Below are 17568 nucleotides of genomic sequence, written 5' to 3' on the forward strand. Positions count from 1 at the left end.
CCTCACACCTTCTTGTGTAAAATACATACAGGGCCAAGTGCAGTATTTGGTGTATAATATGAACTCAGTATGTAGCTGCTGTCTAGGCTCTGCCAAACAAATTGTATGATTGTGACCAAGTTACACAGCCCTTATGAGCTTTAGAGCAGTGAAAGTAATGTTTCTATATTTTAGATCTGTTGAGGATTAGATGATATGTAAGGTACCTAGCACAGTCCTCAACCTATCCATGCTTAAATGTTTTCATCCTTTTCAACTAAATGACTAAAAATTACTTGCCCCAAATATGCACTATTTTGAACCATAAGACAGAGAGGATTATAGAAGGATGTATGTGAAGTGGGAGAGGGAAAGAGACCAAGGTTTAGGCAGGGAGAGAGAACGTAAGAATATAGGTGTTGGAAGTAGTGGTCTGAAAGCTCTTTACAGGTGCTAGAATACTACAGCCTATATGGAAAATAGGACATAGGAATATGCCAGAACTTCTGGGCTCTTTTCCAGTTTCTACTGTCTGGAGAAAAGTCAAAGTAATGGATTGACTGTAGGGTGTCACACTGGAACTAGAATATAATGTAGTTTTTGGTGAGTACCTTCTGTCCCAAATCAGAAAAACTCAAAATTTACAGTTAAAGGCAGAGAAAGGAGATTTTCAGAAGAAAATCTTGGCAACTCTATCCCAGCAGCTAGGGGAAAAGATATGAAGCTCCAAAACCAAGCTAACCTGAAAATTATAATAGATGGTCAAGTTCCTCTGGGAAGGCCACTAACACACAAAGGGTAGACACAGCTCCAAGTGCCAAGCAAAACCAAAGTCATTCTCTCCCCTTTGCAGTTTACAAGGCATCCCAAGTAGTTGTTTAGAAGTCTTGTTTCTCTTGATTACATCCCTTTCCCTGATTATATATATATATAACACATATATATACACATATACATGCATTTCCCTTTCCTTGATTAGATGTCTGTATGGGGGAGAAGATATTCTATGGGAAGAAACTGGACTTACAGCCTAATATGCTTAGTTATAAAACTAGCAGACATTCCCAAATTTAATTCTCCTAGTTTGTATATATATTTACATATATATGAGGATATATATCATTATATATATATATCCTCATTTTATATATATATCTTCAGTGTGGCAATGGGCTTGTAGTTAGTTATAGTGCCAGACAGGTGACAATACTTTGCAAGGTTGGGGTAAGTTTCTATAGAATATAGTATATGCTCTCAGTCAGTGACAAATATATGCTTCTGTTTTCCCATAGTAAAATGAGGTTTATTAACATTCTTAGTGCTGTCTAGTGCTATTAATCAAATCCAGTAGATGAGTTTACCCTATTTATATTTATTACTGTAACATATGCATGGTCTTCTGTCATTTTATGTTTTCCATGTTTATGCTTCCTTGTTTTCTTTCCTATCTTTTTAAATAGATTTTGTATTTTCTTTTACTTCCCCCTGCCCCACCAATCTATAGTATGCTTTTAGTAATGCTAATGGTACTGTGGGAAAGAAAGAAGTCAGCACCCTTATACAATTTCTCACACCTCTTCCTTCACTTTACCTCCTGCTTTTTGTTGGTATCCTTGTGAACATATTTCACCCCCCCATTATAAAAGAGATATTTAATATACAACAAAGTTCAAGTATAGTATAAATAAATACATTACCTTTTGTTTCAGAAAAATCATACATTTAGCGTTCACTGCCAGCCCCTTCACAGTACAGCTTCCCCGATCTGTTACTTATTTGATTCATCTCCAGAAGATTTAAGTTCTAATATATTTGGAAATGTTTTCATGAAGTCTTTACACATGAATGGCAAATTATTGGGCATAGAATTCTTAAGCCAAACATTTTATCTCAATATCCTGAGAACTGCAATTCACATATCCAACAAAGAACTCACATTACTGATCAATAAGAAAAAGACAGAAACACAACAGAGAAATGGGCAAATGGCTTGAACTCTACAAAAGAGGACATATATTAGTCATCAGGGAAAGGCAAATTAAAGCCACAATGAGATGTGATGATATACCTACCACAATGGCAGAAAACCTTTTGATATCATTTGCTGGTTTAGATGTGGAGTACTGCTGGTGGGAGTTTAAATGGCTACAACCACTTTGGAAAACGGGCAGTACCTACTAAAGCTGAACACATACAATTTCAGTCCTAGGTATACACCCAATAGAAGTATATAAGTGTGTACATACATTTACCAAGGGATGTACATAAGAATGTCTTATAGCAGCATGATTCATAATAACCCCAAACTGGAAACAATCCAAAAGACCATCAACAATCTAATGGATAAATGGTGGTATATTCATATTATAAAATGGAATACGATACAGCAATGAGAATGCATGAACTACAAACATTGCTACACAACACAGATGAACCTCACAAATACAACATTGAACAAAAGAAGCCAGAACATAAAATACATACATGTGACGTTCAAGAACAGCCAAAACTGATCAACGTGGTTAGAAATTAGAATAGTACTTACCTTAGGACAGGAGTCAGTAGACTTTTTATGTTAAGGGCCAGATGACAAACATTTAAGGCTTTGCAAGGAATGCAGTGTCTGTGGCAACTATTCATCTTTGCTAATGTAGAGCAAAAGCAGCCGTAGACAGTACGTAAACAAATGAGGGTGATTGTGTTTCACTAAAACTTCAGGGACATGGAAATCTGAACATCATATAATTTTCATGAGTCATGAAATACTATTCTTCTTTTGATTTTTAAAAACAATTTAAAAACATAAAAACTTGTTTTTAGTTCACAGATGTTAGCCAGACTTGGTCTGCAGGCCATAGTTTGCTTTAGGGAGTCAGGTGTAAGTGACTGGGTGGGGGCATATGGAGGTTTCTGATGTGATGGTAAAGTTCTGTTTCTGGATCTAGATGTGGTTACACAAGTACATCCTTTTTGTAAAACTGTACAGGCATACCTCATTTTATTGTGCTTTGCAGATACTGTGTTTTTTACAAATTGAAGGTTTCTCACAAACCTGCGATAAGCAAGTCTATCAGTGCAATTTTTCCAACAGCATTTGCTTCCCTTCATGTCTCTGTGTCACGTTTTGGTAATTCTCACAATATTTCAAACTTTTTCATTATTATTATATTTGTTATGGTAATCTGCAATCTTTGATGTTACTATTGCAAAAAGATTACAACTCACTGAAGGCTCAGATGATAGTTAGCATTTTTTAGCAATAAAATATTTAAATTAAGGTTTTGTTTTTTTTTTTTTAAGATATAGTGCCATTATACCCCTAACAGACTACAGTATAGTGCAAACATAACTTTTACATGCACTGGGAAACCAAAAATTCCATGGGACTGGCTTTAATGTGATATTCACTTTATTGCAGTGGTCTGGAACCGAACCCACAATATCTCCGAGGTATGCTTACAATTTATATACCTTCCTATATGTGTTTCAATTAAGAGAATGTTTTTAAAAAATTAAACATTAAAAATGTTTTTAAAATTTTTTTATTTTTAAAAAAATATTTATTTATTTAGGCTGCGCCAGGTCTTAGCTGCAGCAGCATGTGGGATCTAGCTTCCCAACGAGGGACTGAACCCGGGCCCCTGCAGTGGGAGCTCGGAGTCTTACCCACTGGACCACCAGGGAAGTCCCTAAGAGAATGTTTTTAAAAAGTATATCTTAAATGGTAAAAAAAAAAAAAAAAAAAGTTAAAAAAACCAAGTATGTATGACCAACTTAATTTTTGGTTAATTTATTTGTAGGGAATTCTTCATCCTTGGAATTCATCTTGAAGTTCATCCAGATCATTATTTGTCAATTTTTATTCATTTCCTTTCATTTAAAAAACATTTTCTATTTTATCTTTGACTCTTGCCTGTGTTCAGTTTGTTTCATGATCTTTGCTGGAAACACCAGCAAATGTTCCCGATATTCCCAACAGAATGAATCTGTGGAGGATCCCTCCTGCCTCTCTTCTGTATCCCTTATCTCCACCCTGATTATGTTCATTTCTATTTTCTTCTTCTACTTTGGCGAGGTCTTTCAAGCCTGTCCTTCTTCCTCACTGATTTGCTTTTTCTGTAACTCTGATTCTGCTTTTTGCAGCTTCTAGGGCACTGTAAGTGCTTTGTGAAACGGCACACTTCTGCAGTTTAATCCACACCTCTTGTGACTTCTTTGTCACTTTAATCTAGGACCTCATCTTTCATTTCTGGTTTCACAATGAACATTTTAGTCAACTTTCTTGAAGGTATAAATCAGTTGTTCAAACTCTTCTTGTATTTCCTAATCTAAGTCTTCACTTGAATATTATATTTAATCCCTCTACTTTTCCCCACAGAATCTGAATGGGTTGCACGTTGAATTTTTTTTTGTTTGCTTGTTAATTGGTCTTTCAATGGAGTTTATCTCCCGGCTTTCTCCCCCTTGGCACTATTGACACTTTGGACTAGATAATTCTTTATTGGGGCGGGGTGGGGGGGGTGGGCGTCCTGTGCATTGTAGAATGTTTAACAGCATCCCTGGCCTCTGTCCACTAGATGCCAGTAGAACCACACTGGTGTGATAACCAAAAATGTCCTCAGACATTGCCAAATGTCTCCTGGGGTGAAGAGGGGTAAAACGGCACTCAGTTGAAAGCCACTGGTCTAGACTCATTTGCCCAAAAGCAGAATGGGTAGAATCTCCCTATTCTTCTGTATTTACCTGGATACTACTCAAATTCTTCCCTTAGAAATTAAGCTTAGAGAATTAGATGTTGTAGAGGTTTCAATTATTAGTTCAAAAGTTCAGCGGCCTATGAGGATCTGGGGCTGGCTGTGGACAGCTGCAGCTGGGAAATGTCGTCTCTATGCCCTCTGTTTTTTGGGGCCAATGCCTCTCAATCTGTATGTATGTGTGTGGAGGCTTGGGCTGTGCTTTGTCCTGATGCTAAGATTTTGGTTTATTTCCTCATATGGGAGTGGGCTGGTCACTCTGACAAGACATCAAATAAAGCCCCATGGTTTGCAGAATTTTTGTTTGGTGGTTCAGCAAATATTTTTCTCTACAAAATGGCCTTTGTTTGGTGCTGTTGGCCCTTGGCTACAAATCTGGCTCCTAAGATGGCTTCTCATCTTCTCCAGCCAACCATCCTCACCCCAGACCTTAACCCCATCAGAAATTGGAGAAGAGCAGGAAAAGGAGATTTTCCAAAGTGCATGCTTTCTAGATGGGTGGTCTCCAGCCCATCTCTCCCAGTTGTGGAGTCCTTTTGAGCCTCCACTATTGTTTTTCCTAACCCTGAGAGTTGTATATACCTCATGTCATTTTTTTTCAATTCAAATAGATCTTTAGCTGGCAGACAGCACTTGGAATTCACATAGTTTAAGATTGGGGCCATTTTCAAATTTCAGTTGATGAAATTTCCTCTTACATTTTTGTTTGTCTTGGTTCTTTTCACCAGGTTTCAGAAAAGGAGTATTCTGCTATCTTACTGTTAAGTCATCATTTTTCCTTTTAGTCCCCAGTGTACTATTTCTTCCTTTTCCATAGAGGTTAAGTGACAGGGCAAGGAAATGGCTCAACTCTTCCTAAAGTAAAATCTCTTTTATGTTTCTCTTTGAGCAGTGAGGGAAGTGACGTTTTTTTCCTAAAATACATAGTAGAAAGCTCTGGGGTAGAGCTCAGTAGAGCAAGATCCAATTTTTGAGGAAATGCTGGTTATGTGGCTCTAGGTGCTTTTTTTTTTTTCCCTGTGCACTTAATTTTATACTCAAAATAGAAAAATATGATCTGTTCCACTTTTGCACTAGGCTGGGGAGAGAATGAAATGTATCCTTTGTGCTATCAGCAAGAGATATTAAACACAAGAAATTACTCATTACTACCTAGCAGAAAGAGGGGTCCTTAATTTCTAAATGAACCTTCCACCTTCTCTACCACCTCTCTACACAGAGACTAGGGCACCCACACTTTCCCAGTGGGGAACCTCACAGCCAGGTATAGATATAGGCTGATGCATTTTTCTTTATGACATTGATAACAAGAGATGGTTGATAACTGGTGTACAATTAATGCGTAGGTGTCAAAATCACACAAGTGTTTTACTGTACCCATCTTCTTTTTCCTATATAATGCTCCAGTTTCCTAATGTAATTTTAGCGGACGTAAAGCCAAACACCTTAAGTTTATATAACTAATTCCACTTGCATGAAAGTCAATAATTGACTGCTAGAACTTTGCCTCCTGGCAATCCACACTGTGGGCAGGTAGATGGTTGGGCCCCACCCTGAATCAGGTGTGCCAGGTGAACTTTTTAAAAACTAAAATCTCAGGTCGTCTGCCTGTGAGTTCATGGGCAGCATGCTGGGTCTGCTGGTAGCAGAAAGACTTTCATAACAATGGGCACACTCGGGCTTCCCTGGTGGCTCAATGGTTAAGAATCCGCCTGCCAACGCAGGGGACACAGGTTTGAGCCGTGGTCCAGGAAGATCCCACATGCCGCTGAGCAACTAAGCCCGTGCGCCACAACTACTGAGCCTGTGCTCTAGAGCCCGTGAGCCACAACTACTGAGCCCGCGCACCACAACTACTGAGGCCGCGCACCACAACTACTGAAGCCCGCACGCCTAGAGCCTGTGCTCTGCAACAAGAGAAACCACCACAATGAGAATCCTGCCCACCGCAATGAAGAGTGGCCCCCACTCGCCGCAACTAGAGAAAGCCCGCAAGCAGCAACGAAGTCCCAATGCAGCCAAAAATAAATAAATAAATTTATTTTTTAAAAAAACCCAAAAAACAACGGCCACACTCACTGATGACAAAGGTTAAAGGTAAGGAGATCATGCCCAAACCTATCTGACGTCTTTGTAGAATTTAATATGGAGGTAGAATAAGGCTGACCAGTTGACCAAAAAATATGTAGAGCACCACCATATGATCAGCACCAGTTTAGATGCTTTAGAAATACAACATTCAGTCCCTGTTCTTAAGGAACCTGGGATTTAACTGAAAAGACTAGTATGCATATAATAACAAATCACGTAAGGCATTAAATATTGACCCTTCTTCAGTAGCGATGCTGTTGGCTCTCCCAAACTCTCTCTTTGTTCTAACCTATCCTCTCCTCAGTTTCTTCCCACATCTCTTCCATACTTCCCTCATGGCCTCCTGTTTGAGATCCTCTACCCTAAAAGACAGTATCCTCCATTCTTGATCTACATAGTCAGCCTGGTGAAATGTCTATAACTGAGACTTCAACTACCATCAGTTTGCTGAAGAACCTCCGATTCACAGATCCAACTGGATGCACACCTGCTGGTCCCCCAGACATCTCAAAGTCATATACCCAAACTTGCTTCCCTGCCAGTATTTCAAACCTTGGTGAATGGCACCACCATCCACCCAATCATCCAACCCGGAACCTCAGGAGTCATCTGTGACTGCTTCTTCTTTACTCCTACATTCAACAGGTCACTGAACCAGTTAATTCTTTCTCTCATTCTTTCTTTTATCCACTCCTCCTCTCCTTCCTCCTACTCAATGTCATTCTTACTTCAGGCACACATAATTTCTTGCCTGTGCTTGCAAACTCTCTGCCTTTGGTATCATCCTCTCATCCCCTGAAACTCTCCTCTCCAGCCACTCCCAATCTTTCATCTAACACACCGGTCATACCAGAACTACTTGTATTTCTTCTCCATGTTTTCTCATCTATACATCTTCATGTGGTTTTTCATGTATTTTTCATCTCTATAATCTTCATGTCCCTTTGCCTAGAACTCTCTACTTTCTCCCTATTAATCTATTAAACTTCTGCTTATCCTTTAAAACTCCCATTAGACATCGCTTCATCCAGGAAGTTCTTTCTGATACCCTCCTACCCAGAGTCTTATTCCCCACTTTATACTGGTATACAAATACTCTATTGCCAAAAAAATATTTAAAAGACATGAAGTTCCTATTCATCTCAAACTGCATACAAAGGAGGAAAATACATTCTCATAAAACTATAGGAAACAGACTTTACTGTAAACAGAGGTCAGCCTCTGTGTCCCCCCGTTCAGAACTGTGGCTCATGCTGAAGTCACCCAGTGGGTGCTGCTATCAGCCACGTCGGCTGGGCGACATCCCTCCCTCACCCAAACTTTTACCATGCTTCAGGCAAAGGAGATGTTCTTCTTGTATTCATCTTTGGCTACTTCTTTAGGGCAGGATGATCAACTGGATAAAAATACAGCATTCCTATGAAAACAACCTCTAAAATCTATGTCTCAGTTTCTTACTTTTGCTGTGGTTAAATGTCTCCAGCGACCTGTGGACTGCTCCTCTGAGACATCAGGACAAAACTTGAAAGTTAACACAGACCTGTTTCCTTATCTATAAAATGATGAGCAGATGATCTCAAAGGATGCTCTTCCCGCTAAAACATCATCTGGACTCATTCCCTGTCCTAAGCTGGCTCTCCCTGTGAATGTCCCCATTTCTGAGAACAGATAAAGTACATAAAGGGCCTAGCCTACAGGTATTGCCGTTCATCATGCTGCCTCTGACAGGACTGTTATAGGAAGGTTAAGTGGTGGTTAGGGGAATCTCCAATGTGTGCCCCTACATATTAGGAATGCGTCAATACTCTCTTCTCCCAATAATTCAATGCAGAACTTCAACTTGTGCTATGTTTTCTCAAGCCTGTACATATCACGCTACCTTTTGGAGTATAGCATTTCCTTTCATGTCTTTTAAATTTATTTCTTTGAAGCCTCAAGGGGTACCTTTAATTCTAGTATTTCAAGATTCAGAGAACAAGTAGATATGAATCCCATCCACACCTTCAGAAAACCTGTAATCTTCATACAAGTGTAAGATAATGCTCTTGGTGTCTGGCAGTTTTTGGTTAGCTGGTGATGCCCACATTGGCCAAAATTGCTTATTTGCCAAAAATCACCATGGAGCTTGAATATTAGGTTTCTTTTGCTATAAGACCTTTCCATGTTTTTATAAAGTTGTTTCCATACTTAGATCGCCTGTTATGAGCGCTTAATGGCATCTCCAAATTTCATTGTCGCTTCTATGGAAAATTCTTCATTATAGTGACCTACAATCTGCACCTTTCTATCTACCACTGTTGAGGGGCTGAGCTTCTGGAATATGAGATGGTTCCCAGCTAACATTAATCCCAGAGTGAACAAGCTTCATTCCTAACCGTTGTCCCGCCTGAGCCTGAGTTCACAAAGACAAGTTCATCAAACCAGCTGATGAAAGTACCTGTCCAGATGTGGGAGCTTCCCCTAACACAACCTCAACACCTCCAGAAACTGTTTCCAAGTGAATGCTTTCTTCTTTGGCCCTCTTCATTCCTAATACCACTGTTTTAGTTGGACTCATTTCTCAGCTAAACAATTTTAATCACAGTATGACATGGTGGTCCAGCTGCCTAGGTTCAAATCTCACTTCTACCATCTGCTAGCTCTATGACTTGGGTGAATCACTGAATCTAATTTTGCTTTCTTCATCATTCAAATGGAACTACTGACAGTACCCATCTCATATAGATGTTATAGAGGATTAAATGAGGTAGTGACTACAAAGCACTTGGTACAGTGCCTGGAATAGGGCAAGTGTTTCATATTCTACTACTATTACTATTGTTGTGCTTGTTATTGTTATTCTCAATAGCTTCCTAAGTGGTCTCCTGCCACAAGATTATCACTCTTCACTCTTCTGTGCTACTTCTAGGAGGAGGTACTTTAAAAAATATTTCTTGATTATAAAATACATATTTCATTAGAGAAAATTCAGAAAACATAATGAGGGAAAAGTCACCCACAGTCTGACCAGTGATACAACCACTGTTGATATATTTCCTTCTAGTCTCTTCTCTATTTTTTTTAAGCTAGAGCTGATCATTTAAATACTCTTTGTGTCTGCTGTTTTCACTTCAGCGTTTTCCCATAATTTAACATTTAATAACACAAGGTGGGTTTGGTTCTAATTCTTTGTTTAGCATTAGATAGCATAGAAATGTTTTATCTGTATTACATATAAATAAAATACAAATTGGAGCAACCAATGATTGGTGGTGGTTGCTCCCCTTACCTCCTGCCCACTGTTCCTGCCATCCACCTGCCTGCCAAGGCAACAGGCTGCCAGCATTGCCACACTGGGTTTCTCTGATGCTGACAGTCTACTGCCTGTGCTTTTGCTCACTAGCTGAGCCTTGTCCCCTCTGCTAGGAGGCTCCTCTGGCCTAAGGAATGCAGGAGAACACTGAGGGTTTGGGTCCACTGTGTGCTAGTGGCCTTACCTCCTGCGAGCTTGCTCATGTCTGCTCCTAGACGGTGCTCATAAATTCCTCAGTCTGGAGTGGCTACCTACCCACCTCTCCCCATCTGTGTTCATTACAGTTTTCAAAACCCAGCTCTGAATAGTTTCCTAAGTAAAGCATTACCCTCCATGATGACAACCAAGCCTGGTATTTCAGAGCACTCTGACAGTTCAACCACTTCCATATGACAGCACAGACACTTGGCAGATACCTGCTGATTGGGCGACTGGGTATTTCATTGTTTGTGTTGTCTCTTCAAGCAAACCACAAAGTTCTTCAAAGATGAACCGTTTCTCTTAATTTTTATCTTATTGGTCACTAGGACTGGGCTAGGTAAACAATAAATGACTGATGAATAAAGTAACAGCCAACACTTTTCTTCCTTCATAATACCTGTGTTTTTACATCTTTTTCTTGCTTTTCTGCACTTGGTAGGCTTGGTAACAGCTAAGCGCTCCTACAGTTCTTCCTACATGCCAGTCACAGTCCTAAGGGCTTTATACATATTAACTAATTTAATCCTCAGATGAACCCTGGTGAAAGGGTACTATTAGCACTTTCATTTTAGGCATGAGGAAGTGATGGGATTAAAATTCAAATTAAAAAAAAAAAAAAACCAGCTTGACCAAACATAATATCTATATAATTGAATTCCACAACTAAAATATTTATAATGGATCAACTATGTCCTCAGCCCTATAAAAGAATATTTCCTACCCCGGAGGGGGAGAAACAGCAAATGAGGCCCTAAACACAGGAAGATAGGCCAGACACATACAAACACAAAGAGAGAAAGTGGGGCCCCAATTCCTATGATCAGAACAAGTCTCTCCCAAATGGTGGGAAATAAGGGGCCCTCAAAGTCACATCATTATTAAACCCGGTCATGAAGAGGGTCAGTCCTCGGTGGAAACCACAATCTCAGAGCACGTCTGTGAGCCTTCGGCAGGATGCTGCACATCTGTTCCCCCCAGATAGAAGCACTGGGGCCAACTTTTCCTTGTTCCCCAAGTGATTCTTTGTCACTGGCCCCACTATCTTGTACCCCAGGTGTCTGGGGTAGCTGGAGTGGACAGGACAACCCAGCTTCTCCTTACTAACCGGGACACAACATCCCAACAAATCACACAATTGACCAGATATTAGTGTCTTTAAATAAGCAGAGAAGACAGGCTTTTCATAAGACCTATTTGTGTATCATAAAATCACAAGAATTCAACATGCTTATCATCAGCATCAATGTGTCTTTTGCCAACATCTGAAGCACACACATCTTTTATGCAATGCTTGGTGAGTAGCAGAGGACCACAGCTTAGAGTGGACCTGGAGTTTCCTGAGGCATCCACGACCTCCCTGGAGACAGCCGACATCCCCTGGAGCAGTCCTCAGAGGCCCGGGGCCCAACTTCTATTTCAGAAGACAAGGCTCAGAAACAGACCCAATTCCTCAGTGCTCTTACCCACACCATGGCTTCAACCATCACCTGAATGCTAACTACATCCAAACCCGTTAACTCAGAGTCCGATCTCCAATCTCTCAGCCCCTTCAAACTCAAGTCAGTCCGAACAGAACGCACCACTTCTCCACACGCGTGTTCTCAGTGCCCCCCACCACCAAGGCGGAGACCTGAGCGGTCTGCATCCCCATAGCCCCCCTCCTCAGAGGCCACTCACTCTGCAGCCTCTGCCCACCTACTCTTTCAGTACAGGCCCTTGTTATTTCTTGCCTGGCTCACAACAGTACCTTTCTTACAGGCTCCCCGGCCAACCTTTCCTCCCCACCACAAGCCGGAATAGTCTTTCAGAAGCACAAGGTGACGACTGGTCATCACTTTCTTTAAAACCCTCAGGAGCTCACGATGTATTACCAGAGATCAAGTCAAACTCCCGATTGTGGCTCGCTGGGCCCTGCAAGATCTGGCCCCTGCCTGCCTCTCCAGCCACCTTTTGCTCATCCCCACCCAGACTCCTCCCCTTTCGCTCCCCCAGACCAAAAGCCCTCTAAATAAGCACTACCTTGTCACAGCCACCAAGCTGTTGCCCAAACTATTCCCTCTTCCCAGCATGTCTTCTTTCTACCCGACAGCTCTACAGGCCTCAGCACAAGCACCACCTCCCACAGGAAGGCTTCCATGATGCCTTCACCTCAATCTGTACGACAAAGCACCTCCACTGACACACGATACACCACACGGCATCACCATCAGTTTCCTTCAATGTCTTCTCCACTAGCCTGGAGCTCACTTCTGTGTCCCGGTGTGGTGTCTGGCACACAGTGAATGTTTTCCAGATAAAAGACAGTGCCTAGAAATCCAAGCCCGCCAGGTCACATCCCCTTGCCCTTCCCTGACACCCAGGAGGACTTACCTACGCAATCACAGGTGGGGAACTCGGCCTGGGCTCTCTTGGCAGGTGTGTCCAGCAGACTCTTGGTGGGTGTGTCCAGGTACTTAAGAGGTGACTCCAGGAAGCCACTGAGGGTGGGTGTGAGTGGGTTCTCGGCCTTGGTGGGTGTGGCCTCCTGGCCTCCCTCCTCTGAATGGAAGCAGGTGGTTGAGAGCACAGTCACAGCCCCTGAAGATTCGATCTTGATTTGCTTGGGAGAGCGGGTAGCAAAAGGGCTCTCGGGGGCTGGGAGACAGGTTGGCTGGTTCTCGGGGTCCTGAAAGGGCACAGATTGGGGGCCAGGAAGCCCAAAGTTATCCCCAAATTCAGCCTCAAACTGCCGGATGAGCTCTTCCAGCTTGTCATCGGCAGGGGGAAGAGGGCCAGCGGAGCCTGGCTGCAGGGTTGCCATGGGGCTGGGAGACCTCATTTCCTGAGTAGGGGCCAGCAGGCTGTCCCCGGAGGGACTAGGTGCAAATAGCGCAAGAGAAGGTTCTGGGGGCAGGGGGACAGCAGAGCCCTGTGAGGCAGGAACGGGGGCAGGTGGATGTGCCTGCACGTCCTCAGAGACTGGGGACCTCAGCCCTTCCAGGATGATTTGCCGCAGAGGTGGGAAGAGGGGCTGTGCCTCCCGTGGCCTGGACTTCTTGATGTGAATGGACTTCCGGACACTGGGCTTGATCCCAGGGCCAGCTTTGTCAGTTCCCACGAGACCTCCAGCTGGTGCCAGGGGCTTCCTTTTCTTCTCCTTGGGTGGTCTGTCGGATGGCCGTGAGGCAGGTGAGCTGGGTGGTGCCCACCAGCCGGGAGCAGGAGGCTCCGCGGGAGGGGGGAGGGAGGCGTCGTGGGCCTGTTCCAGGAAGAGACTGCGCTTATGGTGGAGGTGCTGCTGCAGGGCCGTCTGGGCCTTCTGGTGGGAATCGGGCTCTGAGGACGGTGTGGGGGCCTCCCTTTGGAGAATGGGGGATGGGGATGGGGATGGGGAGGAAGAGGGTACCTCAACCTTGACCTTGGGCTTGCTGGGCAGGGCCTCGGGCCGCTTGAATACTGACTGGATGTAATCACTGGCACTGCCCAACAACTGCTCCAGTTCAGCCATGGGATCAGGGCTTGGGCGGGGCATGGGCCAAGAGCTCCGGGGAGTTGCTGGTGGGGTGTCAGTGCCCCAGGCTTCAGGAAACTCTGTTCTAGGAGTTGCTGTAGGGAAGGCAGGGCTATCAGGAGCAAAGGATGGGTGCTCTTCAGGAGGGACCACAGGCCATGAGGGAGCCCGGAGGTAGGACTGGGGAGATCTGAAAGGGGCAGGAGGGGACAAGGCCTCAGGAAGGGGGCAAGAAGCCTGGGAGGTGGCGTGAGAAGGTTGGGGGAGGGCAGAGGAGAGTTGTGTGAGGGCCTCAATGGCGATGGCGGTCTGCAGGCTGATGTTTTTTTCCTTGGCGATACTCAGGGCACTCTGGGACAGGGGCAGGCCCTCCAGAGGAGGAGGTATATGAGGGACCTCAGAGCTGAGGAGTGGCCTGGTGATTGGCGCCAGAAGACCAGCCTCACCAGAAGGCAGAGTCCCTGGGAGCCTGGGCCGCTCCTCCCCTCCCTCCACAACCACAGACTTGATCTTCCCCTCCAGCCACTCGAGGTAGTCAGGGCATTCTGGGCCATCGCAGTTGCAGTTGGGTGGTTTCATGCCATGCCGAGCGAGGGCCAGGGCCGTCTGCAGCGTGTCAAGGTCTTCGCTGCCAGCAGAGCAGCTCTCGGGTCCTGACCGGGGTCCCCTGCTGTTGTTCCCAGCTTCGCGACTCATCTCACGGTTGAAGGTTTCATAGAGCCGGGTGCTAAGGGCTCCATAAGAGGACACAGCTTCGGCCACAGCCGAAAAGGCCACCAGATCGTGGGCATCTTCCAGGCGAGCAGTATGAGCTGGTCCGGGGGTCACGTCCCAGTCGGGCTTCGGCTCTGCTCGCCAAGGACCCCCAGTGCCCAGCAAACTGGGTCCAGCAGGTTCTCTAGCACCATTGACCGGCGCCCCTGAGGCGCTTAGCTGCCGTGAGTCCCCATCGTACACTGGCCCTGAGTCCATCTGACCTGGAACAGGTCCATCAACTGGGCTGAGCTCTGAGCCTGTCTGAAGAGAGAGAGAGGAGGAGGAACAAAAGGGGAAAAGATGAGCCACAGTACTTGAAAAGCACTGTCCTGCACCACACCACTCAGAGGCACAACTAACCCTGCTTTCCTTGCAAACCCTCCCTGTCTCTGATAGAGCTTGAACCTCAGCTCAACTTCTCACACCTCATTTCTCAGCTGGCCGCACCGCAGAAGCAGAAAGCACGTCTTTAAGAGATCCTAACGCAGAGTTCTGAATGTTGCTCAGACCCTTTCTGAGCCTCGTATTGATCGCACCGATCAAACTCCCCTGAAACCAAGTATTTGTTGAGGACGCACAAAGAGGTCTTTAACTCACAATGACCAAAGTGACACCAGAACCTTTGTTTTTTGTCAGGAGGAAAAGAAAGCTAACTAAGCATCCATGTAACAATGCACCAGAAGTGCGAAGTCTGTGTGTGAACGGTCAGGGAACGAGCAGCTTTGACTAACGAATTCAGCCTGGACAAGGAATCAGCCATGGCTTCTCAGGGGAAGGAACCCACAGTTCTTTTCTCTGCCCATTATTGACCTCGCTTAAGCTCAGGCTGAACTCAGAGAGCTGACAAGGCAACATTCCCACCCCAGCCCCAGGCCTGAGGAAACACTGATCATCCAATACAGCGTGTGTTTAGCCCCACGCCAAGCCAGTCACGCCAATGACAAGTGAGGTGCTGCTTGGAAGAAGATCCAAGCTTCCCAGGAACCACCATTATTCATCTGATGTCCACCCAAAGCACACTGAAGGGGGAGAGCACAAGAGGAAGTGGGCCCGGAGTCCAGTCCAGCAAGTTAAAAGGTAATACGAGGCAGATCTGAGTTTGCAAGAATTCATCCCACCGGAAAGGAAAGCTCTTCCTTACAGTAGAATGCCAATAAAAAATATAGAAGGATATAGAAGGATTTAGAAACTCATCAGTGGATGCTACGAACAGCAGGTGAAAGCTTAATGAGGCACAGGATATATACATGGCCTCAAAACATCTCTTCAAAAATTACTTAAATACAATAGCAACTTTATAGTGGAGAAATAAATCTGGCTGACACCACCTTTACCAAATGATCAAAGTTATCATCATCACCAATACTGGGAAAAAACCAACATCATGTGTCTCTTGATATGGTAACATTGAGAAGGAGGATATAACGTCACTCACACAGAAGTGCAGCCAGAACATATAACCTTAAATCTAATCATAGGAAACGTCAGATAAACTGAAACTAAAGGGTATGCTAGAAAGCACCTGGATTGTTCTCTCCAAAAATTTCAAAGACAAGAAAAACAAACATCTCTCCCAGCTGACACAAGACTAAAGAGACAGCAAAATGCATGCTCATGGGTTAGATCTTGGAGTGGGGGGAAATAGCTATAAAGTACATCATTGGGACAACTGATGAAATTTGAATATGGATGTGGATAAGATCATATCATACCAATCTCTGTGTTCTGGACATGGATGACTATACTATGGTTATGTAAAAGAATGTCCTTGTCCTTAGAACACATACACACTGAAGTATTTAGGGATAAAGGGTATCTCCAACTTAATCTCAAATGGTTCAGAAAAAAAGTATATGCATATATAAAAATATATACACATAGAGAAAATGATAAAGCAAATACGGCAAAATGTAAACAATTTGGGTATACGGGAGTCCCAGGTACTCTTCTTTAATCTTTTCTATAAGTTTTTAAATTCTATCAAAATAAAAAGTTAAAAAAGAAATTAGGGGACTTCCCTGGTGGCGCAGTGGTTAAGAATATGCCTGCCAATGCAGCAGACGTGGGTTCGATCCCTGGTCCAGAAAGATCCCACATGCTGTGGAGCAACTAAGCCCATGTGCCACAACTACTAAGCCTGCGCTCTAGAGCCCACGAGCCACAACTACTGAAACCCGCGCACCTAGAGCCCATGCTCCGCAACGAGAAGCCACCGCGATGAGAAGCCCGCGCACCGCAACAAAGAGTAGCCCCCGCTAGCCGCAACTAGAGAAAGCCCGCGCGCAGCAACAAAGACCCAATGCAGCCAAAAAAAAATAAACAAAACAAATAAATTTGAAAAAAAGATCTGTAAAAAAGAAATTAGTCCCTCAGGTAGAACATACAGTATATTAAACAGATGGTTAAACGATACTAGTCCCCAGACTGTCAAACGTGGCCATCATGGGCTCCAAAGCAGTAGCAGGGAGCTGGGATTTGGGACAGGCCTCTGGGAGATGAGCAGAGGCCCCAGCCTGTGGTTCCCATCTCATTCTCATCACTGCCCCAATTCTGGCCACTAAGGACCCTCATGCTTTTCCAACATGCTGTTCTGAGCTTTGCACATGCAGTTCTCATTGCCTGGAATGCCCTTCCCAGCCTCTGTGAGGTCTCTCTGGCTTATCCTTCAAGCATCAGCTCAATGTCACCTCCTCTCTGACCTGGTTCGCAGACTGACCGACGCTCCTTCCCCTAGGCTCCCACGGCACCTTAAACATGCCTCTATTAGCACTTATCACCTGCCAAGCAGCTGCCTCCCCCCACCAGATGGTAGTTCCTTCAAGACAAGAGCCCAATCGTAATGACTTCTGTGCCTCCCGCCCGGTCCGCCATCCGTCTGCCCCACAGGCCATGGAATACGCCAGCCTCTCCCTGACGCTGCTGGAAGACTACTATCTTTCAGAACTAGAAACTAGGAACAAATACCTTTCCTCTAGGAATGTGGCTGATCACCCAGTTCTCCCTTC

General features: G+C 44.3%; 1 protein-coding gene across 9 annotated transcripts in view; it reads right to left on the minus strand.

Annotated features, from left to right (window-relative positions):
• The window catches only part of TET3 (tet methylcytosine dioxygenase 3), a 117009-nt gene that overhangs the window by 46925 nt on the left and 52516 nt on the right, over positions 1 to 17568 (minus strand). For all 9 annotated transcript variants that reach the window (XM_082356537.1, XM_082356536.1, XM_082356539.1 and 6 more), the window contains one exon: positions 12688 to 14824. In XM_082356537.1, the coding sequence (XP_082212663.1) occupies positions 12688 to 14824 (2137 nt within the window). The remainder of the gene's footprint in view (positions 1 to 12687; positions 14825 to 17568) is intronic.

Source organism: Balaenoptera borealis (genome assembly GCF_965194805.1).
Source record: "Balaenoptera borealis genome assembly, chromosome: 15".
Taxonomy (NCBI): domain Eukaryota; kingdom Metazoa; phylum Chordata; class Mammalia; order Artiodactyla; family Balaenopteridae; genus Balaenoptera; species Balaenoptera borealis.